The 16,973-nt window shown below is 44.3% G+C and overlaps 2 protein-coding genes across 13 annotated transcripts in view; both read right to left on the reverse strand.

Annotated features, from left to right (window-relative positions):
- LOC126392873 (LIM domain only protein 7-like) overlaps positions 1–16,973 on the reverse strand; it is a 74,958-nt gene that overhangs the window by 21,228 nt on the left and 36,757 nt on the right. For 11 of the 12 annotated variants that reach the window (XM_050048568.1, XM_050048566.1, XM_050048563.1 and 8 more), the window contains 8 exons: positions 15,958–15,988; positions 13,633–13,746; positions 12,476–12,695; positions 10,571–10,820; positions 4,524–4,553; positions 2,872–2,986; positions 1,910–2,052; positions 616–1,390 (listed from right to left, as the gene is read on the reverse strand). In XM_050048568.1, coding sequence (XP_049904525.1) covers positions 616–1,390; positions 1,910–2,052; positions 2,872–2,986; positions 4,524–4,553; positions 10,571–10,820; positions 12,476–12,695; positions 13,633–13,746; positions 15,958–15,988 — 1,678 coding nt within the window. The remainder of the gene's footprint in view (positions 1–615; positions 1,391–1,909; positions 2,053–2,871; positions 2,987–4,523; positions 4,554–10,570; positions 10,821–12,475; positions 12,696–13,632; positions 13,747–15,957; positions 15,989–16,973) is intronic. The other variant, XM_050048564.1, reaches the window with a different exon arrangement.
- On the reverse strand, positions 6,207–8,814 carry LOC126392885 (LIM domain only protein 7-like). Its single transcript, XM_050048596.1, has one exon. The coding sequence runs from the start codon at positions 8,467–8,469 to the stop codon at positions 7,633–7,635; it is 837 nt and encodes a 278-aa protein (XP_049904553.1). The 5' UTR covers positions 8,470–8,814; the 3' UTR covers positions 6,207–7,632.

Genomic DNA, 16,973 nt, shown 5'->3' on the forward strand with positions numbered 1-16,973 from the left:
TTTCCAACGTTGCTTGCTGCCGAGGGGCTTCCAACTACTGTGGCCGATGTGAAAACATGAATGTGTTTGGTTTGTCTGTTCTGGGCTACTGTAGAAAATGGTGGTGCAACACGGTAGTCTCTGTGGACGAGGAGCCGTTCACTACGCAGAAATAAATGGCTCATTCTGAGGTAAAAAAAACCCCCAAAACACTATGATTCTTATTTTCAGGTGATAATACACCAAAGAAAACATACTTATTATATTATATTCAATTTCTCCCAATATATGCCCCTAAATCTGACACACTGTTCCTTTAAGTGAGTGTGAAATTGTGTCAAGACTTCATAATCTTCACCTGAATAAAAACTTAAACAGTAATGAATGTGATGGAGGCTGAAAATAGCAGCCCTACTAGTTGAGTTAGCATTATAAAAACACTAGCTTCATCCATTATTCATACAGTAATCAGATCGGACTCTTGGGTAACATTGATGCACTAAACAAATAACACTGTACCCAACCAACAAGGCAAATATGTCTTACTGCCAAACAACTCATGCCCTCTAGATGTCCTTCAGCATCTTGTGCTGCACTAGTAGTTTGTATTTAGATGTAGAGTTATTTTGTACTCACTGCAAAGGCTCGGGGAAGTGAGGTGAGGCGGGACGACTGGGTCCCGAAGGGCCTTGGCGTGACAACTGAGGTTAGACGTGCGCTATCCGATCTCTGGTAGCTCCTGGGGAGGGAGGCGGAAACCCGAGACACCCCGGGAGGCTTGGGTTCCATTGAGCTGGGCTGTGGTTGTTGTTTGTACAGAGAACCAGAGGAGGGGGCCCCCACCTCAGTCTGTGTGAACGACAATGGGCGCCTTGGCTCGGGCACCTTTGGTAGGGAGGTAAAAGAGGAGACTGTGGTCGTTGTCTCCTCTGTCTTGACTGTGCTGGTGTGTTCTGAGACTGGACGCGTCTGTAAAGGTGCGGCTGCTGGAGGCTGGGAGCTGCGGAAAAAGCTGCGGCTGGTGGAGGTGATGGTGGTCGTGGCGTTGCTGCCTGCAGGGCTGTCCACGACGTCAACTTCCCGTGAGGTGGGTGGGGAGGCGGCCCTGTGAGTCACTGGAGAAGCGGCCCTGCGAGTCACTGGAGAAGTGGCACTGCGAGTCACTGGAGAAGCAGCCCAGCCAGTCACTGGGGAGGCAGCTCTGCCAGTCGCTGGGGAGGCAGCGGGGGGTTCGACCTCTTTCAGAGAAGGCTCAGAGGGTTCAGGGGAATAGTAAGGAGTGTCAATAGTGTAGCTCCTGGCAGGAAGGGTTCGTGTACGTGGGGAAATGACGGGTTTCTCAAATACGTCTTCGTCGTCCAGGTAGGATAAAGATCCAATACGGCTGCCAATGCTGTTCCTCTTACCTTCTCTGTGGACCACAGAGAGGAGGAGAGAGGGGGGAGGGGATAAAGAGGTAAACAGGAGAAAAAGTGGACAGTGTAGGGTAGAATTAAAGACAAGGATGGAAAGGGGAGCAATTTAGGGAGATGAAGGGGACAGGGAGGGGAGTGAGTGACAGGGAGGAAAATAGAAAGAAGAGCACAGGTTGAAAAGAGGAGGGCAGAGAGAGGTGGGGCAAAGAAAGGGGAGGCAGGTTGTAAGCCATGATTAGATTACACTTTCACACTGACTGACGGCACAATTACAGACTCTCCTCATTCAGTCCTGCACAAGTAATCCTCTAGCCTGTGTTAAATACCGCAAAACTTTTATTACCTTAGCAGAGGATCCCCCTCCGAGGGTGACAAAGGCGTAAAAGAGGAACAAATTCAGTTGCTTTTTGATAAAAACCAAGATCAGAAACTATAAATAGACAGTCTAAAGCAGTACATCTACAAATATCACCACGCATTATCAAAAGCACCTGATCAAGTGTGTTTTCTCTTACCTCTCCTCTTGCATCTCCTTGAAGGTCTTGGACTTTCTGCTACTGCTGCTGTACGTAATCTGCTCTATCATCTCCCTCTCCTCTTTCTTCTTCACTATATCAGAGTTGACACTCCTGCGCCGGTTCTTCCATTTGCTCAGGTCCTGCAGCAAAAGTGAGCCCAGATCACCTCATGCACCATTTTCTATCACTACGGCTCAGGTCTAGGTAAAACAGACTGGTTTTGTTGCCTGGCATTACTGTACAACAGACAGGAGTGAAGTTGAGGAGGAGACAAAAAGACAAAAAACGGAAAGGGCTACATTTGAAGGTGTTCTATTTGTGTACTTTAGGCTCCTCCCGGCTCACTTCCCCTGTGTATTAGGGACTGTGTGACCTAAATGCTGCTTTAAGACTCCATTATTTGCCATGACACCAATCAGACTGTTGACAGCATATAAATATGGATAACTTTTTATTACACTTAATTTATCCACCTAAGAATGAACACTCATAATGTATCGCTAGTGTTTAAAAACTGAAACATCACTGCCCTTTTAAAATTATTTTCCAGGAATAACTTGCACCCTCAGGTCAACTTGACATGGATTAATCTACTTAATTTAATTCTGGGGTCTCTGTATTGCATCATCTGTCCATATTACATCATTTGAAATTCATTATATGATTAGTATGTGCAGGACGTGGTGTTTCCTGACACAAACACTGATATGGAAATGAGGACAGTCCATAGCCAGAGGGCAGTGCTGCACCAATCAACGTCTGCCTCCGTCTCTGGCGTCTATCTAAACAGCTCTCCTTCCACCCTGCGGCCGCACCACAACACCTGCTCTCCCGATTGCCGCACAGACCCTCAGATCCTGCGCTCACCTTTTACTTCTGTGTCTGCTTGTCTTCATTCATATGTTAAGAACAGGGGGAAGCAAACAGATATCCTGGAGCGTTAGTGTAGTTATACTCACATCCTGCCACTTATCCTCACTGTCCTTTATCTGCTCACGATACTTCTGCAGCTCTTCGTAGCGAACCTGCCGGATGATGGCAGGGTCGACCTGGATATTGCCTGCTGATTTACTCCTGTGGAAAGAAGGAGTTAAAAAGTTTAAAAAAGACCCAAGGTCATCAGTAGCTCAAGTGAGAAGTGGAGGCCGGGGATGTTTAGTTTGCATGTCCTTGCAGAAGCTTTACACATGCTAAAAAAATGAATTACAATTCAGGTATGCATGCATGCATCTCTCACTCTTGTGTCAAACAAGCTGTAGGAAAAACTTAAAATAATCAAAATAAATTCCACTTTGCGCCTCCGATCCATTTATTTGGATGCTGATGCTGAAAATAATTTGAATTCAACCTGCAAAGGGATTTTTTTAAGCCGGGTTGTATGAGGTACTTATTCATAGTCAGTGTAAAACATACAGTAGATGTCAGCTGGCACGCCCACAGTTTGGAGAAGCACAAACTGAAACATATTTTCGCCACCTAATAAAACTGCCACCTAATAAAAATCTAGAAAAGTTTAAGTATACAGTATATTGAGAGTATTTTCACTGCTTTACCTTTCTGTCAGACAGCCTGTTTTGGCTTCAGTTCCCCATCTATGCTCTCGTCAAAGCCACCAGACTCCATTAAGAAAAACAGTCATTTTAGTTTAGTTAGTTTGTGTTATTGTGTGACTTTGGTGTATCCCAACTAACCCTTTTAAACACCAAAGTCACACAATAAAACAAACTAACTGGTAGACCAGCAGCTCCTGTGTTCAGAGATGTAAAATCACTGTTTTTCAATGGAGTCTGGCTCTGAAGAGAGTGATATATCAGCTTTATTTTCCCATTGAAAATCATTGTCTGACGTAAAGATAGAGCATTAAAAATACTCTCACTATAGCATACACTTAAACTGATATTGGTGTTTTTAGGTGGCTAAAATACGTGTCGTCGCTGCCCTCCACAGCAGTACGTTGCTTATCATGGTGGACTCCAGCCTCCTTCTCCAAACCAGGGGCGTGCCGACAGACATCCACTGTTTGTAATACACTGTCTATGAATAAGTGCCCTATACAAACCCTTTCAACAAACTGAATTATCCTTGTAACCTGAAACCAAGTGTTAGTTTGCAAACACAGCACACGGGTCAACCACATATATCTGTGAAGTGATATAAGCTCAGTGAGTTAGTAACATGTATCCCAGTCATGCAAAGGAGCAAAGTCACTCACAGCCTTCAGAATGATGCACTTTGTTTTCACTTACCTGTGAAGATTCACATATGTGTCTCATATTGCTATCAGGGAGCTTAAACCAGTGCTCAGTCATAACTCTCACTGGGACACTCTGCAGTTTGGGTGGATGAGCCAGCGTATTGCTATTGCATGCATCTTTTCACTTTGTTGCTTTGTCAATAGAGCTTTGTGGAGCAAACAAACTCCCATCCACACATACACACACACACACCCTGAACTTGGCCGTGTGCCATACAATACACTGTGTTGTGTGTCAGCATTTAGCAGCTAGTGAGTGAGAACAGCAGCACAAAAGCAGGGGGCAGCGAGGTGCGACTGTAAGAGGCCAGAGCAAATGCAAACGTGCCACATTCCTGGGAGCCCGTATCAACTCACCCGTCGATACTCTCTTGCGTTTGGTGCTGTCTAGGAAACCGGAGAGAACCACACACAAGAAAGTCACATTCCTGCAGATGGAGCCTTTGAGAGTGCATCTGAAGGGTGCTAGAGGGCAATTAGTGGCTCTTAGAATGGCTCATCACCAGCTGGTGGGCTACAAATGTATGTAAACCCACTCAAAACATGCTGGCTTTCATTATACACTGATGAGATTATAGAGTTTAAAGGGATACTTAAAGGGGTAGCCTACTTATCCATATTCAGTGTATTACATACTGTGTCAGCAGTGGGACCAAGTCATTGTTTTGCAAGTCGCAAGTAAGGCTCAAGTCTTTGCACTGAAGTCCCAAGTCAAGACAAGCAAGTCCCAAATCAAGTCCAAAGTCAAGACAACCAAGTCCCAAGTCCTAAACTTTGAGTTTCGAGTCCTAAACAAGTCATAATGCGCTCTTTACCACATGTAGTGCCATTTTAACAACAGCAATAATCTATTAAATTTACAGAAATATCATTAATGCTTTTTAAAATTTGCTCAAATTTTTTTTTAAAGTTTCTTAGCTGTTAAGCTAACGTTTGCTAGCATTAGAATGCTAACTATGTTAATATTAGCCTCAACTGTCCGTTCTTTGTGGAACTTCAAATGCCAAACAAAGTTGTTGCAACTCGATCTGTAATTTTCGACCCGTAATTAGTATTTTGTGGACCAACCCTAATTTTTGTATGTGTATGAAATTATCTTTGGTATTATTTTTTACAGTTGGTAGTAACATTAACGTTAGTTCTTCACGGTGCTCACCTGCAACTTGTATGGTTGCTGTCCAGCTGGTTCAAGCAAAGTCGATCTGGGGAATTATGTGCTGGCTTGCTGGAAATTAATATCCTTAATGTCAATTGCTTCAGGAAATGAATTGATTTGTGGCATACCTTTTAAATAAAATACCTTTTAATCTTTGGGTTTTTGGGGGAAGGTATCAAGTATTTTAAAGTCAAAAGGCTCAAGTCTATGTGAAGTCATGAGTTATTGGTGTTTAACCCCAAGTCAAATTGTAAGTCATTATTATGTCAAGGCACAATTAAAGTCCTCAAATTTGTGACTCGAGTCGGACTTGAGTCCAAGTCATGTGATCTGAGTTAACACCTCTGGTAGATGGTGGTCAGCACAGCCCCAGTTTGAAGAATCAGACATGAGTACCACCACAGATGCTAGGCTATGTAATGCTGTGAATAGAGACAGCAGCAAAACATATTTGCGCCACCTAAAATAAGTTCCACCTGCAGTTTAAATGTATGCTATATTTAGAATATGTTCACCTTTTTACCGTGATATCATACAGAGATTTCTGACAGGGAACTGAAGCTGTTACATCGCTCTCTTCAAAGCCAAACTCCATTCATAAAAACAGTAATTTAATGTCACCAAATACAGGGGCTGCAGGTCTACCGCTGCCTTAATCGGTTTGTTTGTTTGTGTTATTGTGTGACTTTGGTGAATCCAAATTTATGCTTTTTAAACCCCAAAGTCACACTATAACATGAACAAACTAAGCAATCGAGGCAGCGGTAGACCAGCAGCTCCTGTGTTCAGCGATATTAAATCGCAGTTTTTCTCAACGGAGTCTGGCTTTGAAGAGACCGATGTAGTGGCTTCAATTTCCCGTTGGAAATCACTGTCTCACATTAAGGTAAAGCAGTAAAAATACTCTCAATATGGCATACACTTAAACTGATATTGATTTTTTTAGATAGTACTTATTTTAGGTGGCTAAAATATATCCACAGCAGTACAATGCTTAGCTTCCACGGAGGTACTCCAGCCTGCTTCTCCAAACGTGGAGTGTACCAATTGACATCTACTTAATACACTGCCTATAGATAAGTAGGTGATACAACCCTACTTTAAAAGACCAAAACTATCCCTTTAAGGTGCGTATAAAGTACGCTTACAGCACAGTATCGCCTTTCCTTTCCTTGACATTTAGCCGGGGAGGTGTGCAGACATGTATGTTTCTCTAAACAATGCCGCCTTTCTGGAAACTCCAACATGATGTCACTGGAAACATGGCTTTACATATGGAAGAGAAGTAAATCCAGATGGCCTTGACTCAGGTTAAATGGTTGCTTTGTGCGTGCTTGTGTGTGTCTGTTCATGTGCAAACAACCGCAGTACAGATTTGTGTTCGGGTTACTATGGAGTCCACAAGTCGCATCTTTCTTTCAGAGCTGTGGGGAATTTCTATAGGCTCTCATGTCGGCTTAACAGACAGGACTACGTTTAATTGCCCCACTAGGTGCTGTCAGTGTGTTCAGGACGTTATGTTTGGATATTACTCAGGCTTGAACCTTTCCACACTGTGGTGCCGCTGCACTTTGGGCTTTACATGTCAGTGTGAAGTTCCCTGTGCTGAGGAAAACAACACTGAACTCCGGTCAGATCCTTGTTACTATACAGTAGGTGTTAGGTGAGGTCAACAAATGGCCGATTGAATGCATCAATCCATCACAAGATCATGAAGTCTCTTATTTCCTTTATTGAGCTTGTATATATTTCCACTCACAGGCAAACTCTGTCTGATAGCAAAACAAAACCAAAGATCAAATGAAAGATTTGGGTCTGATGTACCATGTCGGAGATTTGTGTTGTTCAAAAATCACACTTCAAAAACACAGTAGCAGTAGGTTCAACGTACAGTCTCGTCGTCCACTCAGCATGTACATACCATGTGTTGCTGGAGTAAATTAACCATATTGCCATCATGCAGAAAACCATAATCAGTGGCCCTATGGAAACAATTTCATAAGGACTTTCTTTACAGTTTCTGAGTGGAAAAGACCTTCATTTTTGAGGTAACAAAGAACAGAAAAAAGTTCTGAGCTCCTTTATTGTGGTTCGTGTGACTGACCCATTAAATACTGAAGGCACCGATTAGCTCTCATAAAGAACCCCCATCTATGTCTGTGACGGCCTTAAGACCAATCATTTACAAGTTGGATCAACATGCAGTCGAGACCACTTCACCATCAGACACAAAATATTTCAAGACCGAAATGAGTTTTCACAGTCACAAAGTCATGAGAAACTAACAGGCACTGTTACAGTAATCTGCTTCTACAGCTTCAGAGCCGCCAGCCTCTCCACCATGAGCTTCTTCTTATATCTTAGCCGACTGGCTTCCCTGATAGCCTGCCATCTCTGCAGGTCATTTTCGCTACAGGACGAAGGCACCGAGGGCGCCATCTGATTGGCTCTCTTTGAGCTCTGATCAGAGCAAACTCCATATTTCCGGATTAGCATGTCATCTGTTTGAGGATGCGTCTCGCTCTCAGCCAGATTCTGTTTGTTTGCTGCTGCCTCCTGCGTCAGAGGACATGGGGGGCACAGGAGTCTGGCCTTGAGATCAGGAGGCAGAGCCCACGGCTCTGGGATGGGCATAGGCGAGTAGTTGTCAGGGGCTCCAGAGAGCGGCCGCTGAGCCTGCTGGGTTTTCTCCTTACGATAAACCACATCATCCTCCTCGATATCAGGGTATTCTTCCTCCTCGGTGTTGCCCCCAGCGCGTCGCTGGGTGATGATGTTGAGTTGCGGCTCAGACGTGTAGAGACGACGTTTGGTGGGCAGCTGAGTCTTCATCATGGCCAAGTCTGTGTTGGACTGGAAGGCCAGGGTTCGCCTGGCAAACATGTCATCATTCTCCAAGTCAGGGGTAATGCTCTCATAATCAAAGGGGTCTGGGGGCTCCCGGGGATCCTGGCGCCCCAGGAGGGGCCACCTCTCACATTTGACCAGTTTGGGACCCGAGGTGGGGTCCACTGGGGCAAACACCAGAGGGGGTGTCTCTAACAGAGGGGGCTGTATCTTGGGGAGCTGTGGGAGAGTGTGTGCTTGGGTATGAGGACTGCAGGGTGGGCAAAAGGAGAGAAAAGGACAGAGAGGTGATGAGTGCATGCATGTGAACTGGATCAAAAAGCAAGAAAAAGGAGGAAGAGATATAGTGATATTTGATTCAAACAGATGTTGATCAAATTTTCCAGTCACTCTGCTACGAAATAAAACTGCGGTGCTAGTTGCTATAAAAAAAGTTAAGTCTTCCCTAGAATAGACTGAAATAAAAACAAAATAATGCTGAGACAGCCTATTTTCTACTCAGGTCAGTGCAAGCAAACGGCTCTGTAAAGCGTGTTAGGGCAACCTTCAGTAGCTTGACAGTATATTTTATCATTAGTACATTAGAAAGCAGCTCTTCTAAAATTCAGTCCCAACAGGCGCCAATTATAACTCCTATAAAACCGGGATGCTCTAAGACATTCCTTCATCGTCACAATCATGCAGCTGTATCGACCTTTTCCCCACAACGAGGGTGGTGTGAGCCGGGGCCTTGTGTGTGTGGGGGTGAGAGGGAGAGGGGCCGGAGGGAGAGGGGGCAGAGGAGAGCCAAGGACTGATGTCACTGTCTGAATCATCTGACGAAGAGCCCGACTTCTTATAGCTACAGCCGAGGACAGCAGGGGGGACGGAGGAAAGGGGACAGAGGCACAGAGAGGGTGAAAGGGAGGGGACAGATAGGAAGAATGGCAGGGAAAAATAAAGAAAGTAAGTGGGAGGTGTCTATACAGGAAATGCAGTGAATGATAGAACACCAAATTTTGAATCTTAGGATCTAGAAGGTTAAATTGGCATGCAGTAATTATTTAAGGATTGCAAAGTGTGTGGTAGAAAAGTAAGAAAAGATTCTGATAACTGGATTTTAACACCCTCACACACCTGAAGCCTTGCATCTTCTTGTACCACGGTCTCCTCTGAGAGCCTAGTTTGATCTTCTGTATGTGAACGTCCTCTTCAGGTGTCCAGAACTTCGGTAAGAACTTGTCATAAGATTCTTTGGCAGCAGGCTGTGGTTTGATGCCCATCTTGCGGGAGTACAGATCATCTTGGATGGGGTCAGCATAGCCCACCTCATCGTCCTCATCCTCAGAGTCATCGTACATGTCCCTGAACAGGCTGTCGGTGGACACGGGCTGGCGGTGGTCCACCCTCACGGAGCCCTGCTGGCAGGGCTGCATTTCCTTTCTGTTGACGCCGCTGCTGCTCAAGAGAGACAGCCAATCACACGTGTCAAAAAGTATTTTTTTCAGCAGCAGCACAACACGCCAGTCACGCAAAGAGGAGCACATTCCTCGAGCACAACAACCTCAAATGAAATGACGCAAGGATTAGCAAACCAATGCAAAACCAAACTTTAAAGGGGGGGTAAGTAGATTCGAGGAGTTACGTTGCCAAGCTCATAAAATTCAGAAGGCGCAAAAAAGGACGTGCTGCAGCTAAAAATCTCAAAACCAATTCAAACAGAAACCAGCAAACTTCAGAGCACGGTTAGAGGCAGCATACTACAACCAAGGATGTTGCTCATGGTTACAATTAACCATGCAAACTGAGGGCAAGAGAAGCGGTCTAGTTTGCTCTCATCAGGCAGGCACATCAAAGTCACACTGTCGCTTCGTGTTCTCTGACCTGAGGCAGGTCACAGTCTGTTGAGGGGCAACACTGGGAGTCATAGTGACCTTAGGCCAGGGGCCACCGCCACCCCTAGACGCCCTTCCCGCTGCCAGGGGACTGATGGGCACGGCAAAGTTGGTGGGAGGAGCCGGGGAGGGGCTGTGAAAGCGTCTGCTGGCCAGGTCATCCAGAACGAGGTCGGGGTCTGGTCGGTCTGCGTCCGAGTCGCTGCCGCTTTCGTACTCGTAGGCCCACTGAAGATGAGCCGCAGGCGAGGCACTCTGGGCTGCTCGACTGTTGTCATAGCAGTCAGGAGAAAGCCTTGTTTCGCTGAAGTCGTCATTCCACAACAAATGTAACACAACACCATCGACCATTTGCAGACAACACAAACACCAACATGATGGGAGAGAGGAGACATTTGAAGCACAAACCAAGGATTTGAGTACGAACACTTCTAGATCACTTCGTGTTACGATGCTTTCAAGAAGAAAGAAGAAATAAAACTAATCAGCTGAGATGAGAAATGGCACCTTCAAATGTGTAACAGTACCTGGTGAGTGTGCCTTCCTCCTCTGCATATGTGGGGTTGGCCCAGCTGCGCCTGCTGTCCTCATTGCGTTCGGCCCGTTTCTTCCTCAGTGGAGCCGGCACGTAGCCTGAGGGTTTGTCTTTAGTGGGCAGGAACTGGTTAAACTGGGCAGTGGCCTTGGGTGTGATGGTTACTGACCGGCGGTAACTGATACCGTCCTTGTTGTCAGCCATCCTGTAGACAGAGTCTGCCTCAGTGTCACTGCAACAACCTGGAGCATGGACAGGAGAGGAGAAGAGAAGAGAGGGGACAAAGAGGTGTAAATTATGTTTGTGGGAGAAGAAATGAAAGAGAGGAGTACAAGGAGGTCTGTTAGGGGTAATGGAGTAGCAAAAAGGACAAACGAGGTGAGAGTTAAGAGTGAGAGGAGTGTGTGTTCTGGCGTGACTATGGAGGAGTAACAGAGGGGTGCAGGGTGGGGAATGGAGGCCTCCTCATTTACAAGCTGGTGTGGATGGCTGTGGAATGTCTCACTGCCCTCTCCTATGGAGGAGGGGGGGCAACCACCGCTCAGAGATCACTGACCAGCACTTCACCTTCTCAGAGCATACTGCACTTTTGTTATGAAACAAGATCACAGACGGGCCCTCAGCATTGATATATAATATCTCTATCCTTGGGGGCTTTTCATTGAAAACATTCACTTTCCAAAGCACGCCACTAGATGGCAATAGGTGTTTGTTTTCACAAATGGGAGGCACCTTTCTGGCTCTGATGCAGCATATCTTCCCTGCTCACAAATATTTGAAGCTCTAAACAGATGAATTTGATTATAAATATTAATTCAGAGATGTAATATGAGAAATTTTAATGATAATGTACTGCTAGGGCCTCAAATAACACAAAAGAACAACCACAAAAATAAAAGAAAAACAGGGTTTAGGGGGATATATTGGCAGAAATTGAATATGATATAACAAGTATGCTTTGTTTTCTTTCATTGTGTGGTTGTTACCTTAGATTGAGCCATTTCTTAAATTTCTTTCCCCGTTTAATGTTTGGGTTTTTTTGGCTGAGTTTTTCCTTATCTGCTGTGAGGGTCCAAGGACAGAGGGATGTTGTATGCTGTAAATCCCCCTGAAGCAAATTGCAATTTGTGATATTGCGCTTTATAAATAAAATCTAATTAAACTGAAGCTTACATCTACATAGGGAGCAGGTCCTTGTCTACAGAGTCCGCCATGTTGCACCGCCATGTTTCTACAGTAGAGCACAGAACGGACAAACCAAACACTGGCTCTAGAGAGGGTCAATTGCGTTTTCACATTGGCTATAGTAGTTAGCAGCTCCTCTGCAACAAGAATGATTGTTAAAAAGTGCTTTATTCAGTGTGTTTTGGTGGTTTAAATCACCAGCGCCATTTATTTTAGAGAGGAAAAGACCTCTGTGGATCATTCATCCCCTGATAAAAACCTCCTGAACATAGGAATCTTAAGCTATCAGGGAAAAAAGGTGAGCACACATGAGCAGATGCTAGGCTAGCAGCCTGTGTCTGACATGCAAAACAGCATCGGAGAAGCACTGATTTGTAACATGACACGGCATTATTCAGTGTCGTTACATTTTAATCACCTGGTCCAAGTGTTTTCGAGAGAAGGAAACTTCTGCAGATAATTCAGCTCCTGGTAAAAACCTCCTAAATGATGAACACTGAACAAATTCTAACCTGGAGAAGTTTCTGCTGGTTGCAATCTGCAGTCCTCACCGCTAGATGCCACTAAATCCCCCAAAATCTTACACACTATTCCTTTAAATGCCATAAAGTCAGCTATAAAAGGTTTAAAAGAAAAAAAAGGTTGAACAGGTTTTGTCAGAATAGCACATGTCTGATTATGTCTGTGTATAGATGTAAATGACGTTTCCTACCCTCGCTGCTGCCTTTAAGAGTGGTGTCAGATGAGATGCTCTGGGGTCGGGAGCCCAAAGAGTCCAAGCTGTCCAGGGAGTCGTCTCTCCGGTGTCCGCCTCCTCCTCCGCCTCCTCCTCCTCTCAGTTGAAAGAGCTCCTCTCGTTCCGAGTACCAGCTATCTCCAAAACCGCTGTCTCTGACGTTGCTGCCTTTCTGACTGGACGAATCCTGCAGAGCCTTTCATGCACACACACACACAAGCACACACGCAGTCAGATAATAGGGTGCCAATTACAATATTTAGCTCCACTGTGTGTGTGGTGCGTGAAAGATCTCCCAGGTAGAGTGTGAAGTCTGCGCTGTCTGGCCTCTCATTCTTGCTGTGACTGTAAACACACACTCCTATACCGTCTATACCGGCTCATGCATGCTGTAATTTAACAAAATAACCTCATTGTTTTCTATTCACTGTCATCTCTGTCAAAACAAACATCTTCCACACCGCCCTTGATGACTGTTTACTACATCAAGAATATATTATTGCATGTAAACACATAAGCAAGCCCTGCAGCCTCTAACCAGCGTGACTGCAAACAGGCAAAAACATGTCAGCCCCTTTAAAAAGAAAACAGTTGTCAGATCTGTAATCCACTGAATCCTACCAGACAATACAAGTGCACAAACTAAACCCAGCCTAACCCTACACCACTGAACTTGGATTATCACAGCTCAATGTACAAGACATGTAGCAACCAACTGCTATTACTGAAAATCCCTGTAGTCAGTTGAATTATAGTGGCCTTGCACACCACCACCTATAAATCTATGTGAAAGCAAAGTGCCAAATTCAACACTGGGATGAGCAGGAGGGGGAGGAAACCTTCAAGGAAAGAAGAAGCTATGTTCACGTGCAAGCTGTGTGCCGTGCTGTAAGAGATTAAAAAGCCACGTCAAGGGATCAGGTCATTTATGACTTAAGGTAACTTTGGTTTTAGCGGCCGGCAACCTGAGGCCCCTTCGGCCTTTAGCAGCCATTCTTCTGCACATATTCTACATACCAGGGAGGAAACGGAAATGTACTGGGCAGCGGCTGTAAAAGAGGATTTCATTCATGCTGCAAGAAAATTAAGCTTTTGTTTCATGACGACACAGATATCCACTTTGAGAGTTTTACCTTGTATAGTGCTGTGCCCAATAATCCCTCAAATGCCTTGAAATTCAGGTAGGGTCCATCATAGAAACGATCACACTGAGCTCTTCTACCCAGCCAGTAAATGGTGATCAATACCTGGAGAGAGGGAAATAAAAAGCTTGTTATAAACCACACATATACATGGAAATATTCATTACATCTAAACAGAATACAACAGATTATAGCTCCACCTTTCCCCCAGCTGATGGATGTTCTGTGCAGAGCTAAAGCAGAGGGATTGTTGTGATAGTTGCCACACTGACACAAGGTGATATCAGCCACTGCCCTGCTCTTGTTTCCAGCCTCATCCAGAATACTCTGTTGCTGTTTGTGTGCACATTATCAGGTAAATGTGCTGCAGTGAAGCAAACAATCATCACTACATCAGTGATGCTGGTCCCCTATTACATGATACGGCTGAAACTGACATGTCAGCGCTTTGGTTTTATGTCAGGTGGCCACATGCAGGAAAATAATGTACAATGAAGCTGATGACTAATATTACATCTATGAGACAAACATAATCCCAGAAAGATTAATTTTAAGTCTGACATCTCCTACTTTAATGCCTTTTAGGATGCTTTTTAGACTTAGCAAGCTCTTGACATCCAGTATATCTTAGATTTAGTCTGGAATTACTGAAAGGATAAACTACTTGATTTGATGTTACATGTTTAGCGTCTGACTCTTAACATCTTGGGGCCATTTTGGAAGTAAAGTTTCAGTCAGCGATTCTTATCTACTAAACTTTTTGTCAACTTCAGTGAATATCTCATCACGTTCTACTAGCTGTCTATTGTGTGCGCCTAAAAAACATCCAGGCTCGGACTGCAACACTATCCCCCTTTTCCACGTCCTCGAAATGTACCATCAAAGATATCACCAGAGCATCTGAAGAAGCACTGATGGGAGGGGTGTATTTGTTTGGGTGTTGAGTTCATGCATCAACAATCGTTTTCCAGAATGGCTGACTCCAACTTTAAGTGTTGTCATTTTAACATTATCCCTCGTAGTCAGTGTATTTTGAAGATCTATGAATAAATAATCCTCCATCTCTCATTCCCAGGTCATCAAATGCTTTGTCACATCCCTCAGTGTGCGATATCGGCGCCAAATGCACATTTAAACACACACAAAAGCGTGTTTATGTGACGCACCAGGCTTTCAATTAACTCCCAATGTAAACCCAACCGTGTCAATACTTGACGCTGAGAGCAAGTGTTGTAGTATAGAGAGCGAGAAAGTCTATGCAGGGCGGGAGAGATGCAGACAGGTCAAACCAAACAGAACTTTCACCCAGGAGACTGCAGTTTGTGTCCCGTTTGAAACCAAAAGTCAGTGTTGTTTTGACGTAACATAACATAATTTGCATACAGTCTTTGCCCTCTGACATCACTCACATGACATATTACATCACACTTTGTTATGCAACAAACATACTTTTTGTAACCCAAAACATGATCCTTCTCCTACACCTAAACAAGTAGTAGTTTTGTTGCTCTGCAGTGAGTGTTTCACAACATTAACAATGTGTTACAGTGTGTTTTAGCTGTGCGTCACATAAATAAGCTAAAGAGTGCCCTGAACGTTGCTATTGCATACTGAGGGGTGTGACAAAGCATCAGTATTTGATGGCAGTGGGTTGCCCTCCCTTTATTTCTTGTCACATAAATGCCCCCCAAAATACTGCCCCAAAAAAGTGAACGAAATTTAATGTTACCATCACATATCACATTAAATGTCATCTTAACAAACATACAAAATGTTTAAAAGGACTATTAAGGTACAACATTAAAGGAGTATTCTACAGATTTAGCATTGACTGACTCAAAATAAATGCAGTGAAATCAGAGACATCGTATTCTTTACTCCAAGCATGCTTCTCCCTGGTCAAAACATTACCCACAATGCAACTCGACCCCCAATAGTGTGGTTGGAAATGCTAACGTAGCTTCGAGCTGCAGTTAGCAGTGGGCTAGAGAGGTCTGGGATTCCCAGACCTCTCTAGCCCATGGAAAACAATCTGTGTTCTTCCCAGACTGGGAAGAACACAGATTGTTTTCCATTTTCATAATGGTACCCCAACCCCAACCAACTCTGACTCAAGTGACATCAGTCGAAGGAATTTAACCAGCCAGTGCCTGTAAACAGACTTTGATGTGTTCCCCTTTAAGGGATTAAATTCCCCAGTGACACTTGAACAGGAGTGAAGCTAAATTATGTTTTGTGTTTTATTGCTGCTGAATGACAGGTCAATAAATCAAGCTCTCAGGAAAAAACAAAACTTTGCTATATGTTTCCACTCACATTTTTCAGCCTCCTGTTGGTCTCTTGATGCCTGCGAGAGAAAGAGCAGAAAACAGAGGTGTATGTGTGAGAGAAAATGACAATAAAAGAACAGAGGGCATGCTTGTTGGGTCTCTGTGTTGGGCAGTGAAAGAGCTGGAAAGTGAGAGCACAATCCAGACTACTGCCAGCCCTTCACTCACTCTCACACAACAACACAAAGGCTGAGGGGAAAACAAACACACATTTCTGGAAAAATAATTGTGAGCCGTAAAATAAAGTGTTTTACGTCTGCGCGCTTCTATTTTTGCACTAATCACACAATCAAGCAGCTGTAAAAACATCTAGTTAAAGTTAAGGGGCACGAGAAGGCTTTTGTTTCTGATTTCAAATAATGATAAAACTAATAACAATGATTTACCAAACACGGCTCTACTGTTGGAGCAACAGAGCTCCACATATGCTCCCCAGGGCATACAGAATTTCAGTCATATTTCTGGGGTTTGACAATTGACCTGGCAGCTAGTAAATCACTTTCACAAGACAACGTCAGCTCTTCTTAATCCTGTGAAACCAAACAAAACTCACAGTGTCAACGTGCAAGCCTGATATTTCCCTTTTCTCACGTACACTGTGTACCTGTCACATAAGCTGACTGCAGTGTCTATTTAGATAAGTCAATAAACAGTTATAATCAGCTACAGTACATTCAGAAGGATGATGACAGGGCAAAGATATACAGTCTGCTTCACATCCTCCGTGCATGCTACACATTCCTGATATCATGTGGTAATACAATAGTCACACATGCCTTTCTACCCAGGAGCACTTGGATTTCTTCAGGCCCCTTCCCAGCATGCAGTGTAAGCAATGCACCTGCTGCTGCTGCGGTTCACACCCGAGATGAATGCCTGTCAAACGTGTTCAGGTTGCTACAGGTTACTTAGTTTAGGGGGAAGACGTAAAAGCAAGGATGTGTAATCAAACACAGGGCTGCTAGTTAGAAGGGGAAAGACATTAGCATTCACTGGTACAAA

This window comes from Epinephelus moara, chromosome 7 (assembly GCF_006386435.1).
Source record: "Epinephelus moara isolate mb chromosome 7, YSFRI_EMoa_1.0, whole genome shotgun sequence".
Lineage (NCBI taxonomy): Eukaryota > Metazoa > Chordata > Actinopteri > Perciformes > Serranidae > Epinephelus > Epinephelus moara.